This window comes from Chrysemys picta, chromosome 4 (assembly GCF_011386835.1).
Source record: "Chrysemys picta bellii isolate R12L10 chromosome 4, ASM1138683v2, whole genome shotgun sequence".
Classification (NCBI taxonomy): Eukaryota; Metazoa; Chordata; order Testudines; family Emydidae; genus Chrysemys; species Chrysemys picta.
In genome coordinates, this window is record NC_088794.1 from 31,212,823 (window position 1) to 31,225,677 (window position 12,855).

The window sequence follows — 12,855 nt, forward strand, 5'->3', positions numbered from 1 at the left end:
TATGTGGGCTGTGTTGAATCTGATGTTGCTCTTTTTCATGTTTTATCTCCTGTCAGAAACCTTGAGTGAGGCTGGAAGACCAGGTGCCAGCTCTTGCCAAGGCTAAATAATAATAATAATAATTAATGGAGATATCCCATCACCTAGAACTGGAAGGGACCTTGAAAGGTCATTGAGTGCAGCCCCCTGCCTTCACTAGCAGAACTAAGTACTGATTTTGCCCTGATCCCTAAATGGCCCCCTCAAGGATTGAACTCACAACCCTGGGTTTAGCAGACCAATGCTCAAACCACTGAGCTATCCCTCCCCCATTAGATGAGGTTTTAGGCCTCATCTAAGCACTGAAGAATGCATTGCTGCAAACTAGTCTGTTTCACTCATGTGTTAGTATGTTAGGCTAGGTCTACACTACGGGGGGGGGGGGTGTCGTCGACCTAAGATACACAACTTCAGCTACGTAAATAGCGTAGTTGAAGTTGCATATTTTAGGTCGACTTACCTGGCTGTGACGACGGCGGCGCGTCGAGTGCTGCCGCTCAGCCGTCGACTCCGCTTCTGCCTCTTGCTGCGGTGGATTTCCGGAGTCGACGGCAGAGCGATCAGGGATCGATTTTATCGCGTCTTCACTAGACGCGATAAGTCGATCCCCAATAGATCGATTGCTACCTGCCAATCTGGCGGGTAGTGAAGACGTGCCCTTAGTGTGTTTAGACCTTGATATGCTTGTAAGTTGCTGCATGCATTAATCTCACTTATAATGTCTTTATCACATGCTATAACATATTTAAATTTTTGCTTTGTAACTATGAACCCAGTCCCAGGCGATTGTCTCCTGCCCATCAAAACTAAATGGGTCATTTTGGGACATCACACCCATGAAGAGAGAGGTGCAAAAGGGCTCGTCCCATCAGCTTGAATTCTTGCAGAAGGCAATACAAATAGAGAGAGGAAAATTTTCTTGTCAGCTTTTTGCTGTTTGGACTCTCACAGAGCTGGAGCTACAAAACCGAAGCAGAGATCCCCACGGTCAGCCCTAAAAGACATGCAGAGCTGATGGATTACTGCAACTCTGTCACCTTTTGGAACCATAGACTGTAACTCATTGTGTATATATTAGGGTTGTTGATTAATCACAGTTAACTCACACAATTAACTAAAAAAATTAATCGTGATTAATCGTACTGTTAAACAATAGAATACCAATTAAAATTTATTAAATATTTTTGATGTATTTTTACATTTTCAAATATATTGATTTCAATTACAACACAGAATACAAAGTGTACACTCCTCACTTTATATTACAAATATTTGAACTGTAAAAATGACAAAAGAAATAGCATTTTTCAATTCACCTCATACAAGTACTGTAGTGCAAGCTCTTTATTGTGAAAGTGAACCTTACAAATATAGATTTTTTTTATTACATAACTGCACTCAAAAAAACAAAATATTAAACTTTAGTGCCTACAAATCCACTCAGTCCTACTTCTTGTTCTTGTCCAAAATATATGGCAGAATGCGGGTAAAACCAGGGTGCACGAGACATACAATTCTTCTCCAAGGAGTTCAGTCACAAATTTAATTGATGCATTATTTTTTTAAAAAGCATCATCAGCATGGAAACATGTCCTCTGGAACAGTGGTTGAAGCATGAAGGGGCATACAAATGTTTAGCATGTCTGGCACGTAAATACCTTGTAATGCTGGCTGCAAAAGTGCCATGGGAATGCCTGTTCTCACTTTCATGTGATGTAAATAAGAAGCGGGCAGCGTTATCTCCTGCAAATGTAAACAAACTTGTTTCTCTTATTGATTGGCTGAACAAGAAATAGGACTGAGTGGACTTGTAGGCTCTAAAGTTTTACACTGTTTTATTTTTGAATGCAGTTATTTTTTGTACATAATTTTACATTTGTAAGTTCAGCTTTCATGATCAAGAGCCTGCACTACAGTATTTGTATGAGGGGAATTGAAAAATATTATTTCTTTTGTTTTTTACAGTGCAAATATTTGTAATAAAATATGTGAGCACTGTACACTTTGTATTCTGTGTTGTAATTGAAATAAATATATTTGAAAATATAGAAATCATCCAAAAATATTTAAATAAATGGTATTCTATTATTGTTTAATCGTGATTAATCGCTTGATAGCCCTAGTATATATGTTTGCCTGCTTTAACCTTGCAATAACTATAATTTCTTTTCTTTTAATCTTTTGTTAGTTTATTTGCCGCGCTGGCTACAGGCATTGTCTTTGGTTTGAGTTCAGTTGACCTGGGGTAAGTGACTGGTCCTTTGGGACTGGGAGTAACCTGACTATTTTGTGATCTTTGGTGTCTAGCAACCATCTATTTCTAAGGCCAGCTTGCCTGGGTAGCAAAATAGAGTGGAAAGTGCAAGGGGTGTCTGTGACACCATAGTAGGACTGTTAAAGTGCTTTAGGAGTTCACACATTTCACCAACCCCATAACAAGTAATTACAGAACACACAACCAGTTTGGGGTCCCTGCTCTGCTTCTTGACAGTCTGCCCTGAAATTGGCAGGAGAATCTGTGATTGGATGGATGGATGCTGGCTGCAACAAAGCAGATAGCCACACTGTGAAACTAAGAATCTGCCTTGGAGGCCTGTCCCAGTGCAGTGGGGCTGGAGGGCCCCAATGTAGCAGAGAGCCAGAGTGGGCCAGGATTTCTCCAGGGAAGCAGTAGCTCTGTCGCTTTTAAGGGAGAGTAGCGTTCACCTTGCTCTGCCCTTGGCCAGCTTCATGCCTGGCACAACAGGGGCACTAACTACACTCCCGAGGTGCAAGGAGTACTTAGCAGAATGGTTTAATCGACATGGCAATCATCAGGGTTTAAAATATTTTCTCTTGTGCTCTAACACATGAATCTGCACTTTCCACTATTTCCCTGATCAGTACATAATCCCCACTGAGGAGTCACATGGCAGCAGTGCCAATAGGGGACGCTAATCTGTTAGTATTTAAACTTGCACCTCCTTCCCTCTACAGTAGGTTACCTGGTCAACTTGCTAAATGCTACAGTGAGCGCCATGGGGCCAGTGCACTTTAATGTCTATCCACCAGGATGCTGGGATAGCCCTCAAAGCAAAGGGGGTGTAGGAAGAAATTGGACCCCTCTCAGTTGTCTTCCCCCAAGGGTATGGAGAGGCACCATGTGCCAGTCTCACGCCTTCCTCTGAAGTATCGGGCATTGGCTAGTGGAAAAGCCAGAACAACAGACCATAGGCCACTTTGGCTGTTACACAGTCTTTCTCTTTTGGCACCTTCCAGATCTTTACACTGCAAACTGACCAGAGGTCCAATTTTTATTCCCGCATATTAACAAGTGCATCAGGCCGTGGGTACTAGACTCCACGGACAATTCCTCCCAGGATTGGGGCAGGCTGTTGTGCTTTCAATGTGCATGGAAAAAGTGTAAAACACAGGAACGTAGCAAGAAATCAAACTTTAATGAACTATACAAAAAAAACCAACACTGGGTCATCTTTACTCCCTGCTGTGCCCTGTGCTTCAGTTCCTCCCTGACTCCAGCAGGTGCCAACCTTAGCAGAAGACATGCAAAGCTTTGCGGAAGAATTTCCTGAACTCTGTGTTGAAGATGGTGTAGATGATGGGGTTAAGGGCACTGTTGACGTAGCCCAGCCAGGTGACAATGCTGATGACCTGACTGGGGATGGTGCAGGATTTGCACAGGGCTCTTGTTATGTGTACTACAAAGAAGGGTGTCCAGCAGAAGAGGAAAGCGCCTGTGAAAGAGAACAGACAGCAACGTCAGACACTGCACACAAGTACCATGGAATGGGGTGGGATGGTATAGGTAGATCGTGGGTTGATAGATGAGGCTGTGTAACCCAGTGGAGGGGTCACAGGCTAACTGAGGAGACCTGGGCCAAGTCACTTCATTTCTCTGTGAAATAATTCCTCTCAAGACACAAATAGCGGGAGGGTGTCTCTTACAGCGTGTCTGTACCATGAGGTCTAGGCATTACTGTCAAATACATATTACAGACTGTACCCTCTGGGTATAGTATTGATACAGACAACAGAGCAGGTGAGCCAACATCTAAAGAGCATGAGATCCTGAGATTGTATTGTGCTATTAGAGAATTGCCATGCACCTGTCTAGCTTAGTAGAGTTTGGGGGCTAAAGAAGGTGTTACAGAGATGGAAATATACACAGACATAAATGGAGGAAGTGGGAACCAGGACAAGCATTAAGCAACCTCTCTAGCCATCTCTTCCTGCATTATTACAGGCACAGATCAAGTGTGGTGCCAGCATCAACTTGCACATCAAAAGGAGGGGATACCAATCAATCACCTAGTGCAGGGGTTTTCAACCTTTTCCATTGCAGGATGGTTAAGACCCACTGACTTTGTCATGACCCCCAAGTTGAGAACCCACAGCCTAGAGAAAATAAGTATCAGGGTATTGGGTTCAACCTTGTGGTTACAGGTTGAGTGTAACTGCTGCCTTTCATTCAGAATGTGTGTGATTGAAATAGCAGTCTCCAGCTGCCAACCACAGGCAGATACAAGGCTGTCCAGATCTGCTCTCCTGGGCAGAGTGGTTTGCTGGGTACTGTTGGGAGCTAGGGGGAGTATAAGCGAAAGAACAGACTGGAGAAGCAGGGTGTGTGTCACACACTGTGTGACCCTGACAGAAGTCTGGAAAAGGGGCTTCTGCTCTGGTGCTGACTAAAGAGGCTTTGGACTGCAAGCAAAGAAGCTCTCTCGTGTTCAGGCAAACGGGACTTTGTCTGTTTGTAATAAACCCAAGAGCATCAAAGGACTCCCTGCCTCCATTGTCAGTTTCTCCTTACAGAAACAACTCAACGCTTTGACTAGATGTTGTGGGTTGAATGAGGGCAGGTGAGAAGGTGGAACAAGCGTGGAAACTGGAGGGCAGATACTGCCCTTGGCGGCACAGCCTGTGATTGCACGGGGGAGCTGTGCGGCAGTATCTAAGCACAGCTTTTTATCTGTGGTAGGGGGTGGGATGTTTTGGTGGTAGCTGCTGAATATATTACACACACCTGTGTCAAGAGGCAGTATATTTCTCTAGCTGTAACAGGAGGAAAGCGACCACATTCTGTGGCTCACCCTCTGACCTGCAGCAGCAGCAATGGTGGCTGCTGCACAAGGAATTACCGGCCCTGAGGTTACAACACTGTGTTTGGTGAAATCATTCCAGGAAGTGCTAGCAAATGCAACAAGCGTGCTCCTTACTTCATCTCATGCTCTACTCCTCCGCTGTGCTTTCCCAGCTTCTGCTGCCAGAGAAATGCATGAGCAGGCTGGCACTCCGCTCGCCAGGACAGTGAAAATCAAATTCAGCCCTATTCAGCTCCCACCTAGGGTGTCTGATTCTGCAATCCTGCACCAGCAGGAATTTAGGGCTTCACTAGCCTCTAGGGCAGTCCCTCCCTCCAGGGAGAAGGGCCCATGTATCCACCTACTCAGAGATGGACTGGACTTGCCCCCATCACAGCATACTGGATTTTAAGTGATGAGCTGTTGTTACTCCATCCCCCCAGAGGAGCTATGCTCCAGGGCCCATAAGGCAGGGAAGCAGCTGTTCCTGAAGACTGCCCTCCTGCAGAGCGCCGCGTTCAGAGCCTCTTGGGGGATAGGATTTCACCCCCTTCGATCAAAGGGCCAACTCTGGCTGCCTTGCTGTTTCCAGGCCCTTTTACTGCAAAGAGGGAGGCGCTCATGGTGGGCTGAACTTTACCCCATTTATAGTTACTGAAGAGCAGGACAGAACAGGCCCCAAGTAGATGGGCTGAGGGAGGAAGCCTGGGCTTACTGCTCAGGCACTGGCCTGGTCCACAGCAGGGTGGCTTTCAAGTCCCAGCTCTGCTATAACGGACCTGTGTGACTCTGGGCTTGTCACTGAATCGCTCTCTGTGCCTTAGCTGGCAAAGGCGCGACCATCCCTTGGAGGTAGGGTAGTTTAAATTCATAACTGTGTGGCAGATGCTCAGATCCTAGAGGCCACAGAAGCACTTAGGTCGGTTTCCCCTAGCAAAGGTCATGTGAAGTGCCAGCTTCCAAGTTTCCTCCACTAAAAATCCTCATCTGACCTGCTGACCCACTGGCTTGGTTTGGATTGCAGCCATCCGTGTTCTACCCCTTCATCAAATTGTAGATTAAGGCCCATTAACCCATCCAGATGGCCCTCCTTCAGCTCAGGTTTTGCATAGTTGAGACACAAAAACTACCCTGAGTCATGCTTTGCTAATCAAAGGGCCTGTAATGCCAGTCTGATTACAGTTAACTGGAGTCTTAAACTGGTTTCCTGATCACTGTAAAGCATTTCAGGATCCGGGACACGCAATCTGGTAGTTGGAAGAGCATAAACATTACAATAGGCTGGAGCTTGGGTTGGGTCTGGCAGTTCTCAGTGGCCTGGCTTTGTTCCCTAGCTTTGCTGCCTGGAAGGCCTAAAAAGTCAACATTCTCTCCTAGTGCTCTTGAACCAGCAAGAGATTGTTGTTATTAACAACAGTGACTTCTTGAGCATACAGGACAGAACAGTGGGGGGGTCGGGGGAGAGAGGGTGCAACCCCACTGTCTTTGTGGCCCTTTGACACACCTGTGATGAGGGTCTCAGTGCTGCTGCACATAGTTGTACGTGATACTCTCATGGAGTTACTCAAAAATCTCTCTGTTGGTTGTACATGGATCAATTACAAGAACAGCTGGACTCCTGGCCTTCCTGGAAAGCTACTTCAAGAACAAACTGACCCCCACCCTCTAGACCAGGGGAGGGCAAACTACGGCCTGTGGGCCACATACGGCCCTTCAGACCATTTAATCTGGCCCTCAGCTCCAGCCAGGGAGCAGGGTCAGAGGCTTGTCCTGCACCGCACGGCTCCCAGGAAACAGCCAGCATGGAGCCCCCCTGTGGCTCCACGATTCCCAGCCAATAGGAGCTGCAGGGGTGGTGCTTGTGGATGGGGCAGTGCGCAGAGCCGCCTGGCTGTGCCTTGGAGCTGGACGGGGGCCATGCTTCCGGCAGCTGCTTGTGGTAAGCGCCACCCAAAGCCTGCACCCTGAGCCCACCCCTGCGCCCCAATCCCCTGCCACAGCCCTGATCCCCCCTCCTGCCCTCCAAACCCCTCGATCCCAGCCTAGAGCCCCCTCTTGTACCTCAAACCCCTCATCCCCAGCCCCCCCAGAGCCACACCCCCCCATACCCCAACAGCCTGTCCCATCCCTGATCCCCCTCCCACCCTCTGAACCCATTTGTCCCAGCCTGGAGCCCCTTTCCTGCACCCCAAACCTCTCATACCCACCCCAGAGCCCACACCTCCCCCCCGGTACCCCAACCCGGAGCCCCCTCTTTCTCCCTGAACTCTTCATTTCTGGCCCCACCCCAGAGCCCGCACCACCTCCTGTGTCCCTACCCCCAATTTCATGAGTATTGATGGCCTGCCATACAATTTCCAGACCCCGATGTGCCCTCAGGCCAAAAAGTTTGCCCACCTCTGCTCTAGACCCATAAGGACGTACGGACACCCCGCCCCCCCAAGCCTGCATCCTGCCCTTGTGACCAGACAGGACGCCGAGCAATAACACCATGTCTAAACTAGCTAGCTTACAGCGGCACAGCTGTACTGATTCAGACGCACTGCTGAACAATCACTTGTGTAGCCGCTCTATGGCAACAGGAGAGAGCTCTCCCGTTGACATAATTACTACCACCTCCACGAGCGACTGTAGCTGTGCACACTACCACTTATGCCAGTGAAACTTGACGCTTGGGGCGGGGGTTCACACCACTGAGTGACAAGTTTTGCTGACTTAAGTGGTAGTGTAGACATGGTCTAAGTGGTGGAATAAGTTGTCCTGCTACATCATCCAATCCCTGTCTTTGTGTACGGTGCACGTCAATAGGAGACGGCTCTTGAACCAAACGTATCTCCTGCAGCATGTGGTGAACAGTCATGATGCTGATGCCTGAGTGTTTAGTCCTCACGTGACAGAAAAGCCTCCAAGGAGACAAATAAGGGCAGAAAAGGCCCTTGAGTCATTAGCTTGTTGGGATTCACAGATTTTAAAGCCCAACAGGACCATCTCTTGCCTAGCATGAGCTCTCTACATCACCTCATGGCTCCTGCAGCAAACCCAGCAGCAGCTTGTGGTTGAGCTACCACAAAAGCTTTTAGCCAGCAAGCCAACTCTGATTTAAAGACTCCACCACATCCCCACTCCTTAGTAGTAAAAAGCTGTGTCAATTTCCAGTTTGAATTATTCTGGCTTCCAGCCAGGGGCTCTCACTATGCCAGACAATCACTGCGCTGTCGAATGAACTCACACAAGAAAAGGGTAAAAGACAAACACTATCACCTGTAGGTGAACACTTTTCACAAAGCGATCCTGTCAGCCCTCATCCTCAAAGGAAACCTGCACAACAATTTCACAAGACAAGCCTGGGAGCTTAAATTCATTACTCTGCTAGAGCAGGTCTACATGTAAGCGCTACAGCAGTGCGTAGGCGCTGATGCAGCATTTTAAGTGAAGACGCTCCTGGTGGCACAGTTAAACTACCTCCCCAAGAGGCGGTAGCTATGTTGATGGGAGAAGTTCTATATCGGGGATTTGATTGGTATAAGTACGTCACTCAGGGATGTGGATTTTTCACACCCCTGAGCGACATGGTTCTATCAATAAATATCTATATCTATAGTGTAGCCCTGGCCTTCATGGACTGAACAGAGACACTGGATTTATGGCTTATTACAACAATCTGTAACCCACTAACCCTCTCTTTTTGTCCTCTGACTGCGGAGGTGTTAATGGACCACTCTACCCTGAATGGTCCCTTACAATATGTGCCAACTACTTATGCTAAACAATTTGTCCCACCTTGTGTTTTGCTGTGATGCTGGGAGTTCCCCTTTCTCAGACCTGAAGAAGAGCTCTGGGTAAGCTCAAAAACTTGTCTCTCTCACCAACAGAAGCTGGTCCAATAAAAGATAGTGTCTATCTATGCCTTCAGCTATCAGATTAAAGAGCTGTAAAGGTTTTAGGATAAGCATCATCATTAGCCATAACAAGAGAGGCCAGCATGGATTTCCATGTGGGAGTATGAGTATTTTCAGACAGGGGAGATGAGATGGGATTACCCCTGGTCAGAGCAGCTTTGCTTCCCTCACTTATTGCATTGCAGGTCACAGCAGTTGAGCCAGGACAGCTAGAGAATCATTTCTAGTTCTAGGCGCTCAATTAGTCATGATGATCGATCAAACCTCCGAAACTGCAGGGCTAAATCATAGCTCTGCCCTGCACCCCACACAGGGGGCAGCACAAGAAGCTGACTTTGCCTCTTCCACCCTCACTTTGGTGGGGGTGGGAGGAGGAGGAGGAATGCACCTGGCAGGGCACACCTTCCCCTGGCATGTGCATGAAACACCAGGTGAGATCTTAGTCCTGGTGTTCCTGAGGCAATCAAGTGCCAATCCTGGCTAAAGGGTGGGTGGGAAGAAGGCCACTGGTGCCCTGTTAAAATACAAGAGCCTACCTGGGGCCAGATTTTCAACTGCACTCAGGACCAGATTTACAGGTGCTTAAAAAAGCCAACAATTGGGGGCAGATTTTCAAGACAGCACCTGAATTAGAGACCAATTTTTAAACACAGATAGCTCCCAATGTACCAAGCCTTTCTGAAAATCCCAGCCCCAGTGTAACCCTCTCCCCCCCTCCACTGTTCTAGCATCCACATAATGAGGACCATCCACTCACCGACCACAACCGGCAGCACCTTCATAGCCTTCCTCTCACGGCCATTGATCTTGGCCTGTTTCTGTTTGTGTCCCGGGTGGGAGTACTTGAGGTGAGGGTAGGAGACAGTCTGGATGCCACTGTTCATCACGTACCCCCTGGGGAAAGAGCACTCGGAGCGGTCATACAGACTGCGCTCCTGCAGCTTGATCTCAGCCTGCTTCCTCTCCATGAGGGGAGGTGGGCAGCACAGCTTCCTGCCGCCCACATACAAGCTGCTCTTCAGCTTGGCCTTCCTGGCCTCCTCCCACCGCTTGAGTCCCTGGAACATGGCACAGTAGAGGACCAGCATGACTGGACAGGGGATGAAGAAGGAGCAGATGGAGGAGTAGACAATGTAGTTGTTGTCCTCCAGCTGACATAAGGTGGGGTCCCTGTCTGGGACGTTGTTGAGGCCGAAGATGACTGGGGATGCCACGGCGAAAGCAAAGATCCAAGTGGTGGAGATGAGGATCAGCTGCCGCAGGTCGATCTGCTGCCGGTTGTAGTTCAGTGGGATGGAAACGGCGATGAACCTGTGACATAGAGAGAAAACAGGGTCAAGGCTGGTAGCATGGAGCTGCCCTGAGCTGGGAGAGTGGTGCCAGGAGAGTGGTGCCAGCAGAGCGTGTCCTCTTCTCCCACTGATCACTGTGCGAGTTGCCTGGGCAATGACTCTGACAGTAAATGGAGCAGTCAATGTTCTCCCAAACCCAACCCTGCATCAGGCTGAGATCCTGCTGTTGGCTGGGACCCCTTCTTCCCCAGCACGTTTAGGAGAGCGCCATCAGACTATTAGGCTCCATCTACCATGAGGCCATTCCCAGCAGTATTGCTATGTTGATGTACCCAAATCCTCATCACTCACATGGCACTGGCACAAAGTGGAACAGGCACAAAGTGGAACGTGGGGAGGGATAGCTCAGTGGTTTGAGTATTGGCCTGCTAAACACAGTGTTGGGAGTTCAATCTTTGAGGGGGGCCACTTAGGGATCTGGGGCAAAATCAGTACTTGGTCCTGCTAGTGAAGGCAGGGGACTGGACTCGATGACTTTTCAAGGTCCCTTCCAGTTCCAGGAGATAGGATATCTCCATTAATTTATTTAGCAGCCCAGAGCCAGTTGCACCAGTGTTAGCCCCCCATGGCACCTGTGCAGTGTGGCACAATAGGGGTTTGTCCTGCTGTCTCTACATCCATGGTGTATCATTGGTGTGAATTCCCTTAACATAAGCAGGGCTTTAGCTTCTCTTCAAGACAGGACAAATCTCATCTCATCCCTGGGTGACATTCTATGACTTGTGCAGGAGCTCAGGCTGGTTGGTCACCCAATGGTCCCTTCTGGCCTTAACATCTATTACTCCTGCCATTTTGGGCGGCCATGTTTGGTGATCAAAGGATGGGAGGGAAGGTGAAATCCAGCCATTTGTTTGGGTGACATTCACTGCTTTGTTCTAGGGTAGCTGCTTCCTCGGTTCGTCCCTGACCCCACTTTGACACCCGCCTCCTTCACCGCCCCATTCTCCATCTAGGGATGCTCAGTTCCTTCCCAGGCTGTCACTCCCTCTAGCACACTGGCTGCGGAAGCCCTATGTGGTGGCACTGCCTCTCCCCACATCATTCCCAAGAATATGGTGCATCATACCCACAAGTGCTACTCGGTGCATGAGCTCCTGATCTCACTGCCACCTCCCATCCCCGCGCACAGTATTTATTTCCCACCCTGCACGGCAGAAGGAAACAGCATGGTTCCCCGACAACAGGAAAGGGGCACTTTCTCAGGTGCCTTCCCCTCACCCTAATCATTACTAAGAGTTCCCACAGTTGCTGCTTTCTCCCCTAGAGAGAGGGTGGCCATATCATTCCCAGGTTGGGTTTCCCATATAGCAGTGTAATTAATACACGCCCACCCACACGATCTGCTTTGTACAGAATGCCGTGCCTGTGTGCCCCACCACCAACTGGGATTTTAGCGTTCACCTCACCAAGACTCCCTCAATATAAAGCCTCTGCAGTGTGGAGGGGATAGTGCATTTTACTGTAGGTCACCGAGCATGTGCCAGATGGCAGCAGCCAGGTTATTAATGTGGATCAGTCAGTTCTGAGCCAGCAAAGCTTCTCCTTTCCTCACCGCGGGTTCCAGACAGCTGTTGTCACTTGAATTCATGAGGCAGATGATGTATGTGCAATAACCCATGGTGTTTAAGACACTGACCATGGATGAATAGCCACAGCCGGCAATGGCAATGTAGCGAATGTACTCTCAGACAGAGTTATTAATCCTCCGTAAATACGTTCTCAACTCTTATTTTGCTGACACGCCATAGCCGGCCTATTGAAATGTAAATGAAATGAGCGCCCTGGGGCTGTAATTAAATCTTCTAGGGAGCTATTCTTGTTACACGCGTGCTCCCAGGAGGAGGTCAGGCTGGTGTTTGGAGCACTGGGACCACAGAGCAAAGAGCGAGCTGAGCTCTGCAAAGGGCGCTCTATGACCAAGTGATCACTTCCCAGCTGTTTCTTACTCATCCCTTCTCTGGCCCGGCTAACGGATTTCTTTTCAGCAATCGACCATCACCTCCAAATCCCCAGGAAGGACAACCTTCCTGAACAATAAACAGCCTTTTGTGATGCAGCAATAGCCTGCCGCTGCCACCCAAACCATCCAGCCCTGCTACGCTGGGTTCTGCTCTGCTTATTTCAAAGTGATAGGCAGAAAACCAACACGGAGCCTTGCCACCAAGGAACAGGCGACACCTGACCAGCTTTCCCAGCCTCAAAAACAAGAAGGCATCCAACAGCTGTTTGGTGGCCTGTGTGAAGCGTGTTTGGTCTGAATCCAGCTTCTAATGGACTGGTATCTATTGGCCGTCCAAGCAGAGAGGCCAGGACTGAATGGGCCCTGAGACTTAACGCTCCGCTTACCCCAGCTTGGTCCTCTGAACTGGGAATTAGGGCAGGACTCTGGAATCCAAGTGGCTGAAGGCTTATTCTAGACATAGTTCACTCTCTCAAGTCAAACCCAACAAGGGACAGCTCTCATCAGCCTGATTTCTGCCTTTG

General features: G+C 48.8%; 1 protein-coding gene across 1 annotated transcript in view; it reads right to left on the reverse strand.

Moving 5' to 3' along the window:
• Positions 1 to 3,457: 3,457 nt before the first annotated feature.
• DRD4 (dopamine receptor D4) overlaps positions 3,458 to 12,855 on the reverse strand; it is a 37,457-nt gene continuing 28,059 nt past the window's right edge. The window contains exons 3-4 of the mRNA XM_005290632.4: positions 9,777 to 10,330; positions 3,458 to 3,773 (exon numbers count right to left, since the gene is read on the reverse strand). Coding sequence (XP_005290689.2) covers positions 3,571 to 3,773; positions 9,777 to 10,330 — 757 coding nt within the window. The 3' untranslated portion in view covers positions 3,458 to 3,570. The remainder of the gene's footprint in view (positions 3,774 to 9,776; positions 10,331 to 12,855) is intronic.